At 38.1% G+C, this 16,485-nt stretch overlaps 1 protein-coding gene across 7 annotated transcripts in view; it reads right to left on the bottom strand.

The window, feature by feature from the left end:
- Window positions 1-16,485, bottom strand: part of DOCK4 (dedicator of cytokinesis 4) — a 436,196-nt gene that overhangs the window by 243,401 nt on the left and 176,310 nt on the right. For all 7 annotated transcript variants that reach the window (XM_040472219.1, XM_040472215.1, XM_040472222.1 and 4 more), the window contains exons 2-4: window positions 4,995-5,078; window positions 2,513-2,553; window positions 419-474 (exon numbers count right to left, since the gene is read on the bottom strand). In XM_040472219.1, coding sequence (XP_040328153.1) covers window positions 419-474; window positions 2,513-2,553; window positions 4,995-5,078 — 181 coding nt within the window. The remainder of the gene's footprint in view (window positions 1-418; window positions 475-2,512; window positions 2,554-4,994; window positions 5,079-16,485) is intronic.

The following is a 16,485-nucleotide window of genomic DNA, read 5'->3' as shown; positions in this document are numbered from 1 at the left end:
CACGAAAACATGGTATTATCCCCATTTAGGGAAAAACAGTCAGACTTGGGTGCTTATAATCAATGGTAAATCTAGGAAATTCCCAGGGTTTGAGACATGACTCAGCACTCCATGGGTTGACTGACATGCTTTTCTATATAGCAGAAAACCAAAAAGAACCCACTCCTTGTGCTTACAATTAGGCTGATTCCATGATCTGTGGACAATGAGAGACCTCTGGTGCCCTCAGACTCTCTTCAGGTCTAGCACACATAGACGTACTGCATTAAATTGTCTCCACCAACCGCCCTCACCAGACAACACAGACAATGGCATGATCTCCTATAGTTCATTTTTCAAGACAATTACTAAGCCTTTCAAATTCTAAAATAAGCAATGGTTCTGTGAAAATCCTCCATTAATAAAACTCCTTTCTTACCCTTTGTTCTTCACACAGGCATTTTTCAAATGAACGTAGCTGGAAGGAAAGATACCCTGGAAGAGAAAACATGAAGGTTATGGTGCTAGTGGATGGATAAGGGGGGGGGGAGGGGGGAGTGGAGAGGGTGTTCACAAGTCATAGGCATACACTACAGTCATACAGCCAGAGCAATATCAGAAATAGGAAAAAACAACATCTCTATCACACTGGACCCATTCCTTTTATTTTCCACCACTGACTAGTTTACAAATTCAGGGATTCTCTGAAGCAAATATAGTAACAAAAAAAAAAAAAAATTAAATCTCACTCAAAAATCTATTCTTTACAAAACAGAGTTATTTAAAAATTTTCAGGAATTCTGCATAGAATAGAAAGCATGTTAGACTGAATTAAATTTTTTTTTTAATATTGCATGATTTTCAAAGAGGGTTCTTTGATTGTTTTGGTAGTTGTTCTTTTACTTCTCTCTAAAACACTCGTGGCTATTTTTAAATACAGACACACAAAAAAATCACCGTGAATCGGGAGACAATACATATATTATGTGTTATGGAAGATCTCTGATGAAAACATAGCAGGACTTAATCAGCAGGCTGCATTCTGATGCAACAAAAATTAAACAAAAGACACACGCTAGCTTAAAGCTTTTTATTGTAGAGAAAAGACAGGACAAAGCAATTGTTCCTTTGTTCTAAATGGGATGTTGAAAGAAGCAACATTAAAAAAAAATTAGCATCAATTTTATTGTCCATTAAATGACAATATCCTCTGAATGATTTTTGATGTGTAATCAAATGACAAATTCAATTAAATATTTAGGAAAGCAAATGCCATTTGAATATGTTATCACCATTGTGGATCCAAGGATAACATAAAATTTAATAAGCAAATTCTGTACATACGACAGTAATAAACAGATATACATGTTAAAAATATATTTTTTCCTTCAAAATTTAAATTAACTCAAAATGGTAGGATTAACAAACAGAGTAATTATAATTAATAAGAAAAAGTCAGAACTTGAGGTTAGAAGAGTGGCAGAAATAAGTCCTATTTTTCTCAAAATTATTCTAAATAAATAATTAAGTACTAAAACTATATTTGCATGTGCCTTGCAGATGACCAAAAATAACTTTAAATAAGGACTAAAATACTAAAAATATGAAATTTCTATACTCTTTTGCCCCTCAGGCTTTCCTTTAGAATGACCAAAAATAAATAAAAATACAGTTATTATATACAGCTGGATGATCCAGAAAAAGGTATAGTTAAGCAGAAAGGCAGGCAGAAGAATTTCGATTACTTGCATTATATTTTGAGAATAAGAAATTATACAATTTCTTATCTAAAATCCTAATAAAGCCAGAATTAAACCAACAAGTGAACATGACATGTAAGAGAGTATTACAGAATGTACAAAGCATGGCTAAAGGATTGAGAAGTTAAAGCAGAGCCACAGATAATAGTAAGGATTAGTTCCAAAGTCATAAAGTATACAAATGAGAGGTAAAACAAAAATCATACTACTTCCTTTTATAATTCCTGAGGATGTATATAAACATATAAAGGACAAGGAGTCTTAGCTTCTGTCTGGAATGGTAAGAAGGGGAAGCTCTTTATAATATGGTTTCCCCATGTTTCACCTGTCCAAACCCAAAAGGGACAAGGTTGCTGAAATAAACGTGTTTCTCCACACCACTATTTTACAAATGATACCACAGAAAACTTAAAGATTAAATACCTCTAATTGATATTTCTTTTGGAATATCCATTTACCCTGAATTTTAATTTCCCCTTGAATTTTAATTTTGCCCTCTGCTAAACTAACACTTCAAAAAGATTTTGTTTATATATAATGAGCTTATTAAGGTCTTCTCAGTACAAATTGCAAGAGCTATGTTGGATTACCACTTGAGTAGCATGTCTTAATGATAATCCAAGTTCAAAGGAATTTTCAAAATCATGAAAATCTGAATTGCCATTTGGCATTTCAACTAAGAGTTCCAACTGTAATTACAACTGTAAAATGAAATAAAGTAAAATAACTTTTAAAAAAAATCCATAATTATGGTTAGGAGTAATATTTTTTACCTTGACATTTGGGTTTTTTAAAGCAAATCCTCTGTACCAGCCTGTGGAGAAATAATCACGGTCATTATTTTGATTAAACCATTGTAATGTTTTAAAGAAAAGTGATTACAAATCAATCTGTCCTTTACTGATAGAATTTTACCCTATATGTAAATATCCTATGTATGAAAAGATGGGGGTTGGAAATAAGCTAGACTATAGCTCAAGAGACCACTAGTTTAAGTATTCTATTAATACAAGTATTTTAAAAATTGTAATGGAAATTTATATGAAAAATAGAAACATGCATAATAGAAGTACAGGGTTTGGAAACAAAGGATTGGGCTTAAATTCTGGCTTTGCTACTTATTATTTTATTTAGGGCAGGTTAATTTACCTGAGTACAGTTTCTCTACTTTTAAAAAAGGCTATACACTATGTCTCAGGGAAATTCAAGAATCTGCAAAAGATTTAATATGTTTCCGATTTGTCTTTGCCTGACTACAAGGTCCAGACCCTATCGCCAAACAACAGGGCTCAGCCAACAGTCATAGAGTGAATTTTCACATCCTTCAGCCCATCATCTAGGGTTAGGATCAGTCTGATAGCATAAGAAGTGGGAAATCAGTTATCATCCATTAATAACAGTGATGGGCACTCTCATCAGCAAAATGTTCTAGTAATGATCTGACCCTAATTTTTATTCTATAGAATGCCTATGACTTAACCTCCAAGCAATTCTGTATCAATTGTATAGCACTATCCCTAAAGAGTAACATATCTTTTTACTGCTTAAAACAAGCACAGAGCATATATATGAATATATATGGTAAATAGATAGCCCCCTATAAATGTATTATTTTCAACTTAGAATTTCCTCAAGCACAGAACCATTTTGTTTCTTGGTAAGAAATTATTTTACCATGTAACAAATATTCTGTTGAATTGGACCTTTTAACAAACTGAATTTTTAAAAGGAAATATTTGAACTTGTATTTAAATATTTTTGTTCCTCATAAGTTTTCTGAAACGGATATATTGTAAAATGCCATACTTAACAGCTTTAAAATCAGTCTGAAGCAAGCAGAATTAATTGAGGAGAAACTGTATATCTCAGGATTTATTATATCCCTGAAAGACAAACCCAAGAAATATATCCAATGTTAAATAATTATTCTAACAGAAACCAAAACTTTTTGAGAACTGCAAAAATCTCATACAGAGGTCTCTGTCCAATTACATCACAGAGAAAGGTTTTTAGGTTACAAAGGAGCTCCTGTTAGCTACGAAGCCCATTTTTATGCACCATTCCAAAACAGATTTTATATTTACCTGTACACAAAGAAAACATAGACAAAATGCATCTGGCAATAACAAGAAAGACCTTATTATATATTTTCTTTAAATTTTTAAAGATTTATTGATTTTTGAGAGAGACAGAGTGTGAGTGAGCAGGGCAGGGGCAGAGAGAGAGGGAGACACAGAATCTGAAGCAGGCTCCAGCTCTGAGCTGTCAGCACACAGCCTGACATAGGGCTCAAACACGCAAGCTGTGAGATCATGACCTGAGCCAAAGTCGGATGCTCAACCAACTGAGCCACCTAGACAACCTGTATTCTTAAAGATTTCATTTATAGTGGGCAGAATAAATGTTCATGTATCAACACCATTTAATGCCAGGTTATAAGTGAACTTAATAGTTCTGTTTTGGGGAATACAGTTTCATGGATGTTATCATATTATAAATTCCTACTGAAGACAGCATTTCAGAAGAAAATGAGTATTTTGGGATATACTAGAAGGGCTTTAAAATGTGGCCATTTTATTAACAAGAAAAAAAGAGTAGTCATTTCAACTGGGATCTTTTTAAATACTAGAGTTCAAGTCCATTTACAGGAATGGAAACATCTGAGGACATATTAAGTATCTTGATTTAGTGAGTTACATGCTGCATAAATCAGTAATAGTCATAAAATTCTTATAGTATATTCCACAAACATTTCAAATGCATTGAATAACTTTAGTTCAAATTTAGGGGTGGAGAGAGGATTGCAGGACCAGAGCAGAGTTGGCCTTGGCTCAAGCCTTCCCCAAGGCCTCTGATTACCTAACCTTGAAGAAGCCATTTCTGCTCTGGATGTATGTTTCTTCCTGTCCTGGGCACCTACAAGACACTTGAGATTCTGACAAAGACCTTCTAGTTTGGCACTGAATCATGAACTCCCACAAATACAGTAGCCTCAACTGCTTTCTACGTTGGCATCTAGTGAATATAAAGACATAATATCAGGAACAATAAAATCAGCTTAAAAATAGCAAATCATGCTTTTCCATAAGCCAGACATTGCAAGAAACAAACTTTGTCAAAAATGGTTCACTGTGACCACTGGAAAAATTCCAGAAATCAATAGGAGGACAGAATTTGTAAACATTATGAACTGTCCAGTGGTGAGGAGGTTGGGTATATAGCTTCAAACCACAGTGGGGTAACTAGCCCACTTACCATCACACTTCTCCAGGATCTGAACTGTATCTCCAATTTCCAATGACAGGCCATATGGTACCGTTCCTCGAAAGCTGGCAATAACTGCAAGAAATGTTATAGAATATATGAAGATAATCATATTGGTTACAGCCAGTTATACTGCTTACTATTAAATGTTACCGACTAGGAAAAATGAATGTGAAGAGGAAGTACACTTGGAGAGCTAAAACCTGCTGTCATGTTTAAATGTTACATATTTTTGAAGAGAGTCAGTCTTATATACTTTACCAACTTCCAGGTCAAATAAGTGTTACAAATATGAATTTCAAAGATAGGGAATTTACTAAAACAATACAAAATATCAACACTAGCACTCAATAACCTGTGTGACAAAGATATTTCCTGAAGAGCCCTGGAAAGACCTGTGCCATTGTTACTGCTATATTCACTCTTCATCCAGACACCTCGCCCGTGATAGTTAGTCAAAAAATATGTTTTCAATAACAAATGACGAATGCCTATCTTTCTTGCTGTGAAGCTTGGTTTACATTTCTATGATGTTGCTTAAAAGAGATTTCTTTTCCCTAGACTATAAACTCCTCAAGAGAAGCGATTGCATCTATTTGTTTACTATACTAGCATGTCTCCAGAGCTTAACCAAGTATGTGGCATGAAAGCAGTCTCTTGAGTAGTAATGGATAGTAACATTTTATTTACCTATGACTGGACTCCTCTCCTAGCATTAAACACAGAGCCACGATGACAATCCCCATATGGCTTAACTCTCCTGGAATCGGGTATGTGTGTCCAGGGGTAAGTAGGGTGTCACCATTTAGCCTTACCTAGTGATTAGAGACTGATTTCTGAAACATTTCACAGGGCTGGACAGGACTAGGATGTTAAAACCAGAGAGAAAGTATGTATGGATTAGTCACCTCTGGGTACCTTGAGGATCTACAGACAGGTTGAAGCACAGTGATCCCCCCCAGGAGAGCAATGCCTGAGTCAAAAAGGAGATAAGGATGGAGAAATAGAAAAAAATGCACTCCAAAACATGAAAAAAGAAGAGACATGTTCTGTTAAATACTATGAGCATCATATTGAACTTGCAATTCACGTTTTAAAAAATGATAGTAAATGCTTTGACTGCATGGTTTTTAAAAGACCACAATTTTGGAAATCCATTTTATAATTCTGTCTTAGACAGTGAGATTTAGATACAACCCCAATCCCCAAAATAAATTATTGCTACTGTTGTGAATGTACTTTAAAAGCTTGAAGAAACACATGAATCTGTCAAAAATCAGAACATGCCATAAGTAATGGGCTTTTAGAGAGGTCTAAAACTCTTCTGTAATCTCCAAACAAAATTAACAGTAGAGATCAAAACACAGGACAGAAAACATAACCCATGGTACATGAGATGGATGAAAATAATGGTATAGTAACCAACTTAGAACATTTTAGACAAGCACTAATTCATGATGTCATTTTTTTTTCTTTTTTTTAAAGTTCATTTATTTTTGAGAGAGAGAGAGTGTGCACACCCGAGTTGGGGAGGGGCAGAGAGAGAGGAAAAGACAGAATCCCAAGCAGGCTCCGTGCTGACAACAGTGTTTAATCTCATGAACCGTGAGATCGCGACCTGAGCCCAAACCAAGAGTATGACACTTAACTAACTGAGCCACCCAGGTGCCCCCATGATGTCATTTTCTAACTATAACCATAAATACCATATGACCTCATACTGAGGTACTAGAAGATGTTTGCTCAAAAAATAATCAAGGGTCTGTATATCTTGACAGATTATCTCAAGTAACTTTCAGAGAGCTCTTACAAGAGATCAACAACTGAAAAGACAGTAGACTGATAACACTTTTTTTTTTATTAATTTTTTTTTTCAACGTTTATTTATTTTTGGGACAGAGAGAGACAGAGCACGAACGGGGGAGGGGCAGAGAGAGAGGGAGACACAGAATGGGAAACAGGCTCCAGGCTCTGAGCCATCAGCCCAGAGCCTGACGCGGGGCTCGAACTCACGGACCGCGAGATCGTGACCTGGCTGAAGTCGGACACTTAACCGACTGCGCCACCCAGGCGCCCCAAGACTGATAACACTTTAAAAGACTTCAGAAGAAGCTTGCATCCAGAATTGCCTTTCTTCATTCATGAAGTTACCTCGACTGCTCACAACCCTGGTGATTCCACACTGCTCCGCTTAGAGATCTAAGCGCACAGAATCCCCAGCACAGCTCTGTATATAGCTCCTACTACTCACAAATGCCCTTGTAACTCCCAAGGCTGCATGTTCTCTCCTAGCCCTCAGCACCTTCTTGAACACAGTAGTACCATCCATGGACTTCATTTCTTCCCCTCCCTTCACACTTCACCCCACTCAATCCAGCCCTCACTGTGCTCTGAAAGTGCTCTACTGAAGTCACCAGTCCCCTAACTGTGACTTTGCATATCGCCTTCAGGAGTCTATCCTCTCTTGAACTGGGTCTCTCACACTCCCCAGCCTTCTTCTATAGAACTTCCTTTCTTAGCTCTCTTAAATGTTGGCGTCATCCAGCATTCTATGCCCAAGATGCTGAGGCATAAAAGCTGGGGTGTAGGCAAATAGCATCAAGTTTCGTATTGTGAGACATGAGTTTGAACCCAGATCTTAAACACTTACTAGCTTTTTCATTTTAGTAAAGGCATCTCTCAAAACCTGCATTCATTACCTGTTCAGGCAAATGGGGGTAACAATAAAGGAATTGTAAAAGGTAGTGGAGGATTAAATAAAGCACCTATCAGAAATAATTTACTACACACTAGGTACATTCTAGTCATTTAATGAATACTTCAATTATTTAAACTGTACTTTTTCCTTCCTATCCATATACATTCTTCCTTTTTGGAGAGAGAGCCAAGCCTTCTAGAATCACCTGCTGACAAATGGTTTGCCAAGTCTCTCTCCAGTTCTGATCTGTGCCCACAGAATCTGACACAAACTTGGAAATTGTAGATCTCTGTTCCCATATCTAAGCACCTAAAACTGAGCACACTTCCAACTGAACCCGTTATCCTGCCATCCTCTAACCAAATCCAGCTATTTTCTCTCTCCCAATCACCCATTCTGAAATGTTAGTCTAAAATAGTAGTCTATTGACAGTCCTGCTTCATCCTGCTATTACAAGGTGGATTTCTCTGTATCCCTCAACAGGGCCACTGTAAAGCCTTCTGGGATGCCTCCCTGGTTGTCCTTCCTCAACACAATGTCCACAATGCCACCAGTTACCTTTGATTCAGTCACCTTTGGGTTTAAGGTTTTGCAGGGTTTCTCGTCTGTGTGTGTGTGTGTGTGTGTGTGTGTGTGTGTGTGTGTGTTTCCGTTTCTGCATGTGGCATCAGGAAAATTTTTATATTTCAACTATTCGATTTGATTTCCTTGGATTTCCTTGGCTCCAAATATGGTGTTGTGTTCATCTCTCCCCATTTGCTATTATGTAAAAAATTAATTTGGATTAACAAATATGCATATAAACCTAAGTTAGAGTCAAGGATTTTAAAATTTTTACCTAAGATGAAAATCTTAAGTGTAGAGCATAGCCATCTTGAAAGCCATACCATAAATAGCTGCCTTTTATCATTCATAATGTTATTCCTTCATGTAATGATAATCAGTTTAATACCTATTAACAATTCATTTGAAATTAAATGGCTGTGAGAAACAACCTCATAGAGACTCATAAGTATTTTCTGTGAAGAAGGTAGAAAGAAAGCAAAATCATTCTGTGAAGTAGAGACCCATACCTCAGTTTCATTGATACTGTTTGTCCATGCAAACAACAAATTCATTACTTAAAACTTTTAAACAGCACAGAGAAACTCAATCACAGAGTCCTACAACTTTTCAAAGCAAAAACAGAAAAAAAAATAATTAAAAAACTACTTGAAGTCAATGAAGTAGGTCTACCTCGCAGACAATAACAAGTTCTTCATCATCATTGTCAAAACAATATTTACAATGATTCTACTTGCCACAATTCAATTCAAGTCTGGCAAAGGCTGCCCTTGCCCTTTATGGGCTGACAATCTAAGGTGAATCGAATGTAACGTAAAAGAATAATAATAATAATAATGAAAATGCTTGCTTTGTCCCTTCTGACATAAAGGAAAGAAACTCATCTCTCAAAGTCAGAGTTTTGGCTTCGTCTTTCTACTAATAGTATCTCTGACTCACGAACAGATTGTGGTCTGAAAGGTCACCTGTGATCTGACTATTTACAACACAGAACATGGTATTGTTGGTCTCAAGTTCTGAGATTAGCCCAAGAATCCTATTTGATACAAAAATGAAACTGCTTGTTTTTTGCCACAAAAACATGTGCTATGATTGCAACAGAAACCAAAAAAACAAACAAACAAACAAAAACCATATTGATGTGAGTAGTTGTATGATTTTGACACACAGCAGTAACAGTTAGAAGGCAATGGTGAAGCAGGCATGGACTGTGCAGGCATGCTAAACAAACTCTTGCGCAGAGCACATTTAGAACTGGTTCTTGCCTATGTCTGCATGCATTTCACATTGTACATTCAGCTCTAGCTTGCCATGGATATATCTATAGTTAGGTTGATTAGTTTTGAGTGCCATTGGTGGACTTCTGAAGAACCTGGATAAGAGCTGGAGCAAAGAGAAAAGGGAAAGGGGATTAATGAGAAATTCTTTCCAGGGACTCTATTTCATAAAATGGTGAACTACAGAGGAAAACAAGGGGCTACCTTCTGTGCACATGTACAATATCTGCCTGTAGGGAGAGACCAAATGTGGTGGGGAAAAGCAGAATACTACTCGAAGCCAAGACTCTTCTTTCTTAATAGCTGTCTGGAATAGGGCTTGAGGGCAGATGGTCATCACTTGGAGATTTCTATAGGTACCTGGCTATCAGTATGACAGCAGGGCTGTGGAAGCAGGTGGCTCAGAAAGAATGAAGAAAAAATTTAAATGAATGTGGGATGGGGAGATAAACTGGGAGCTCCTGAATGCTGCTTTGATGCTGGAAATGAACTAAGAAAATGAAAGAAATGCTGTGCTCCTTCTCATCCTCAGATTTGCCATGACCTTGGGATCTGGGTCCGTTCTGGAAGTGGGTCACGCCCCCAGTACACCTTGCAGCCACACCTGAGAGCACAAGCACAGGCACACTTACAAGCAGGAATCCATTCATATGCCACAGTTACTATGGTCAGGACTTGAGCACGTCCCATGACTCCCTTCTGGACTGAGTGAAAAATCACAAGCGTATTGAATAAAACATATTCATTCCTGACACTTCACAAGTATCACCTGAAAATGTATTGCTGTCCTTGACTGTGAAGAGGATAGGGAACTTCATTCTGCTTGAACCACTGCCATTTGGATTCAAGGTAAACATAAAGTGTGGTGGTGGCTGCTGCAATACCAAGATCCCTCTTCAGAAATGCATGACTTATCCGTCCAGCCGCTAAGAGCATTAGGGCAGGCAGCCCTTGGCTGCCAGCCCCCTTCTGGAACTGTCTCAGCTGTAAACAGCTGCTTTGCCCAAGGTCACGCCCTCCTCCCAGGGTGGCTTGCATCTAGTGACTGCCCGGGTGGGAGTTAGAAGGCCAGATCCTCATGCTATAACTCGGTACAACTAGCTCAAGCGACAAAGGCTGTCACCAGGCTTGCATCACAGGTCAACTTCTTCTGCCTTGTCCTGCTTCCTTCTACTCCTGTCCGTGGGTGTGAATCCTGAGAGCACTCCCTGAGTAACATCATGCAAACTCATCTCCAGCTCAGAGTTTGCTTTCCAGAAAGCCCAACCTGCTACCAGTTTCAAAGCTTTACCCATTCAGAATTTATGTCTTCCAAAATTTATTTTCAAGGGATAAGGAAAGTAACCTTATTAAAATTACTACTTTGTGTTAAGGGTTTTGCTAAATTCTTTATGTATTATTTTTAATCTTCTATGATGTAGGTGTTTCCACTTCCCATTTTAGAGATAAAGAAGAGGAAAAGAGACAAACAAGGTAACAAATCAATGATATTAGGAGGGAATTATTCCACATGAAGATTTATTTGAAGACATTGTCACTGCGGCAGTAAACGAACCGTTTTTATTCTCCAGAGTCACAAACGTATTCTTCACCTTCGTTTTAATGTTACAAATGCAAAGGCATTTGCCTAAGTGGCTACAAGAACAATTAAAGGTCAAACAATAAAACTCTGAACTAATTATTACATCCGCCTATCAGTACTTTTAAAAACAACTTAAGATGATAGAAAAGGTTATGGTTTTGGCCAAGTGCCAGCCAAGAGGAGGGAAGAGACAGAGTTTAAACAATTATCTCAAAGGCATCCCAGCACTTAGGAAAAGGAGACAAAGTTAAATAGAGACTGGAGGCCTGGGTCTTAGTTCCATGCTTATGAACCACGTGGTCCTCGGTCCTTCCATTTGCCATCCTGGGATGACATCACCTGTCTGGCCTTGCACACAGAGATGTCACAAGGATCAAACAAATTTATGAGAATGAGATTTGTAAGACTATAAAATGTAAGGAACATAGGGTATTATATTTTCATCATCATTGCTACCCAGTAATTTGGAGGCTGAACCTGAATCTGTCATAGGCAAAAATAAGGTTTCCATTTTCAGTAGTAAGTCAAAAACTCTTTCTGTTATTATAGCTTCTTGGAAATCATTATTAACAAGTCAAACTTAGAAAGATTCAGGCTCAGCCATTTGAGAAAGAAAAAAGTTGATAAAACAGGATTTCTTTGGCAAATGAGACTGGTAAGGAAAATAACAGAGTCAAGAGGGATTTTCCTAAAATGCAGGGCTAGGATTGGAAGGAGATTCAGCTTTAAACATTCACTCTGCGTCACAATATTTGTCTGAGGAATAACAGAGAGCATCAGGAGGGAAAAATTACAATTCGCCCGTCAGGTCACAAAGTGGAATTAAGTAACAGAAAGTACGCATTGCTTTCCCCATGATCCAAGTGAAGAATTTTCACTAAGAAGCAAAATACCATTTTCCAAACAAACATTAAATCTACCACCAAGTATGTGGTGTATAAAGATAGATTTTATATATATATATATATATATATATATATAGAGACATATATATATATATATAGTGCCTCTTTCCAGTGTGAAGCAGTTAATATGGAAATTATGTTATTTAGGAGAGTTTCTGAAACACAGGATTACATTTCCTGATATTTTTTTGTTGTAATCTTGTGCTAGGAGGGAAGAAAGAAAAAAAAAATACACTGTTCTATCCTTCTGTGCCTTTCCCCCCCCCTCTGGTTTCTCTCCCCAAGTACTAAATACTCAGTCACAACACAGCCCAGGAGAAGCGAAGTGCATTCCTGGGCCCCAGCATCTCTGCCTTCTGCACCATGGCAGAATGACTCCCAGGCTGTCCCACAGTGGGGAGAGCCCAGCTTGTCCTCGCAGCCTCTTCCAATGTTCTGTCCAAACTAATATCCAGTCCTGTCTCATCTATGAACATTCACATCACACACTGAAGCCTGCATATTTCTAATTTTTCCCCCAAACTTTTTTTTTTTTTTTTCTTCTCCAATTTGAAGCTGGGCTTTCATTCCCAATGTTGTGCAAATTGCACAACTCCCATCTGAAGAGAACCAAACTCTACATTCCTATTTAGTACCTTCTCTTTCTACTCTGATAACGAAGCCCACCCCCAATTTTGAACAAACACTAGTTCTGACTGGTTTTGGCCACTGAAAACCAGCTACAGACAATTTCTTTAGAAAATGCGAAGCCAGTAAACAGGTCAATGGAGAAATAAAACAAAGTCCAAAGGTTCCCCACCCCCCCCCAAATCCAGCTCCTACACATTTTTCCAACCAACCTTGTCCTTTATAAACCACATTCACCAGTCACACTGAAGCTCTTATCTACGACTGAGCAAATGCTTTTCCTTCTACTTGGGATTCTGGCTTCCTGTTGCCTTTCCCTATCAGGCGTTCTTCAAAAACACTCAAGGATCCTCCTCAAGGAAGGCTTACTCTAGGCACTCCTCCCACTTACATCCTAGTTAAACTCATTACCTCTAGTTTCACAGCTCCTTTATGTTCCCAACACCTAGCACAATGTCTGACACCCAGTGGGTACTCAAAAAGTATTCCTTGAATATACACTGGAATGAAATCACCAAGGTGTGCAATGTACTCATTTATTCAGCCAACAGCCACCTTCTATGTGCCAGCTTCACGGTAGGCACTAGAAATACAATGCTGAAGATAACACTTGGCACCTGCCTCATGGAGTTCCTAAATCATGAGAAAGAATTTTCCTCTATCTTTTGGCTCCTACAAAATACAGTTATTTTATGTCCCTGGTGACTTTTGTTTTTCATTTTTATTTTTTAAAGATTTTTATTTTTTTAATTTTTTAAAATTTTATTTATTTTGAGAGAGGGAGGGAGAGAGAGAGTGAGGGAGTGCGCACGAGCAGAGAAGGGGCAGAGAGAGAGAGGGAGACGGAATCCCAAGCAGGCTCCGTGCTGTCAGCGCAGAGCCTGACGTGGGGCTGGAACCCACGAAACCATGAGATCACGGCCTGAGCTGAAACCAAGAGTCAGATGCTCAACTGACTGAGCCACCCAGGAGCCCCTAAGATTTTTACTTCTAAGTAATCTCCACACTTAATGTGGAGCTTGAACTCACAATCCTAAAATCAAGAGTTGCAACCCACCCACTGACCCAGCCAGGTGCCCCTCCCCAGTGACTTAAATGTACACACAGGGACACACTTGTAGTTCTATTTATTCTCGTGTGGAAAAAAATGCCTACTGCTTATTTTTTTTAACTTCTAATTTTAAAATAATTTCAGATTTATAGGAAACTTACAAAAATGGATACATCCTTAACTTCACTGCATCAAACATTAAAATCTTAAATAAATACAGTACACTTAGCAAATCCAAGAAGTCCATATTGATTACAATGCTATCAACTATTCTACTGATCATCTGCAAATTCCACCAACTCTCCAACTAATGTATTTTCTAGGTTAAGGATCCAACCCAGGATTCCACATTACATTTCACTGTTATCTTGTTAGTCTCCTCCTATTTGACATTATCTTAGTTTCTGTCTTTCATGACCTTGATGTTTTTAAGAATACTGCCCAGTTATTTTGCACAATGTCTCTAAATTTAGGTCTGATGTTTCCTCATGATTAAATGTAGGATAGGCAATTTTGGAAAGAATACCACAGAAGTGATGATGTGCTCTGCTCAGTGTACCTTATCAGGAGGTATATACAATGGCAATGTATCTCATTCCTGGTGATGTTAATTAACCTTAATCACTGGGGTAAAGTGGTTTTCCGACTACAGAGCTACTAGTTTTTCCTTCGTAATTAACAAATTACTATGCAAATATACTATTTTCATCATACTTTCTATAGCATACATTCATGATTCTTGCCTGCAACCTTAGCCATTTAACTCTGATGTTTTTTCATAGGGTTATCCAGACACAGCTGAATTATCTTAATTGCAGTCAAAACCTACAATGGATCCTTTTTGAAGTAGGCACAATATCCTGACTTTAGTCTTTATTTTTTAAGCATAAGACATAAAATTAACCTCACAGCTACCAGAGGTATCCTTGAGATGACCTAGTCATATCAAACAAAATAAAACTTTAGCCTTCATTTGTTTTAGAAAGTGAAAAATAAATAATATTTTGGCCCAATTTTCAGTACAATGCATGACCTCTTCAGGTACTACTCCCTTAAACAATGAATGTGTGTGTGTGTGTGTGTGTGTGTGTGTGTGTGTGTGCGCATGTGTGTGTGTATTTACTGTTTCAACCCAACATTTTCAAGGAAAACTGGATGGGCCCTATCATTAACTATAGCCATCTGCAGGTTTGAATTCAACTCTTTTATCTTTACTATGTTTATTGGTGACTAATAAGAGAATCACGGTAAAATTTCAATTTATTTCATGGAAGGAATCGAGCTTTCTATGATGGCTAATTTTATTTATCAACTTGACTGGGACTCAGGGTGCCTAGTTAAACATTATTTGTGGGTCTGTCTGTGAGGGTGTTTTTGGAAGAGATTGGCATTTAAATTGGTGAGTTGAGTAAAACATATTACCCTCCTCAATGTGGGTGGGCATCACCCACTGAGGGCCTGATAGAATAAAGGCAGAAGGAAGAATTCAACCTCTCTGCCTGACTGCTAAGCTGGAACATCAGTCTTCTCCTGGCCTCAGCTAGGACCTCCAGTTCTCAGAAATTTGCATTATGGGACTTCTCTGCCTCCATAACAACATGAGCCAATTCCTTATAATCGTATATTAATGTTATATATGTAATATATAATAAATCATAAATCACATAGAATCCCACTGGTTCAATTTCTCTGGAGAACACTTTCCTCATAACCGTGTACCATAATACTTCCTAATAATTGGGTGCCATAATCCTCATTTTTAGTCAAGGTCTTAGGCTTCCCTCATGTTCACAGCAGCTACCACTGCTTATTAATTCTTTCCCATGCTGTATTAGAATTGATTGCTAAAATCTAACTTAAAATAAGACAATGACTACAAACTACAGTGAATCTCTAACTTACAGGTGATTTACATTTTAGAAATGTTATATATTTGGTTATTTAGAGTCAATGAGTAGATTCTCAAGCTACCACATAATAGCCTACTTAATCGATTAAGCAGCTTCAATTATAAGTTCACATACAATGAAAATTAGGGGATGGGAGAGATTTCAGTAGAGTAGGTAAGCTTTGGGGGGGGGGGGGGGTGGAGAGGTACTAGCCAGTGTGGAGAGACAATGGACATAAGTTAACTCCTTCCTGATAACAAGTTTCTCATCCTGGTCTCCTAGAAAACCTCCATCCTAGAGAAGGCACCACACTACACTTGCCACGGACTGGTGATCCAGCTACGCTGCTCAGTGCCCCCAACACAAATCGCATAATTATGAATACATCTTGCTTTTCTTCCGTCATTTCCCTTCTCCCCAGAGGAACATACTTACATTAAGACCACCTCTCTCTTTCAAGTCCATTCCTACCTCAATACCCGGTGCAGACACAACAATTAACTGACCAGTGGGAGCTGAGAAATGCACGCCTATGTCGTCTAGGGTCTGATAGGTGTCCACCCCAGCTACTCTTTAGATTTGCGAAGTGGCAGGATTACAAAAGCCTTAAAGGGATAATCACAGCATTATACAGGGGCGCCTGGGTGGCTCACTTGATTAAGCGTCTGACCTCGGCTCGGGTCACAATCCCACAGTTCATGGGTTTGAGCCCCGTGTTGGGCTCTGTGCTGACAGCTCAGAGCCTGGAGCCTGTTTCAGATTCTGTGTATCCCCCTCTCTCTTCCCCCTCCACTGTCTGTGCTCTCCCTCTCTCTCTCAAAAATAAACATTAAAGTTAAAAAAAAAATCACAACGTTACAGGTTATTTGTAAACCTGGTATTCGTGTGG

The sequence above is a fragment of the Herpailurus yagouaroundi genome, unplaced genomic scaffold (genome assembly GCF_014898765.1).
Source record: "Herpailurus yagouaroundi ecotype Mexico unplaced genomic scaffold, PumYag 100, whole genome shotgun sequence".
NCBI lineage: Eukaryota > Metazoa > Chordata > Mammalia > Carnivora > Felidae > Herpailurus > Herpailurus yagouaroundi.
Note: the sequence above shows the minus strand (reverse complement) of the source record. Positions and strands in the feature narration are given on the sequence as shown.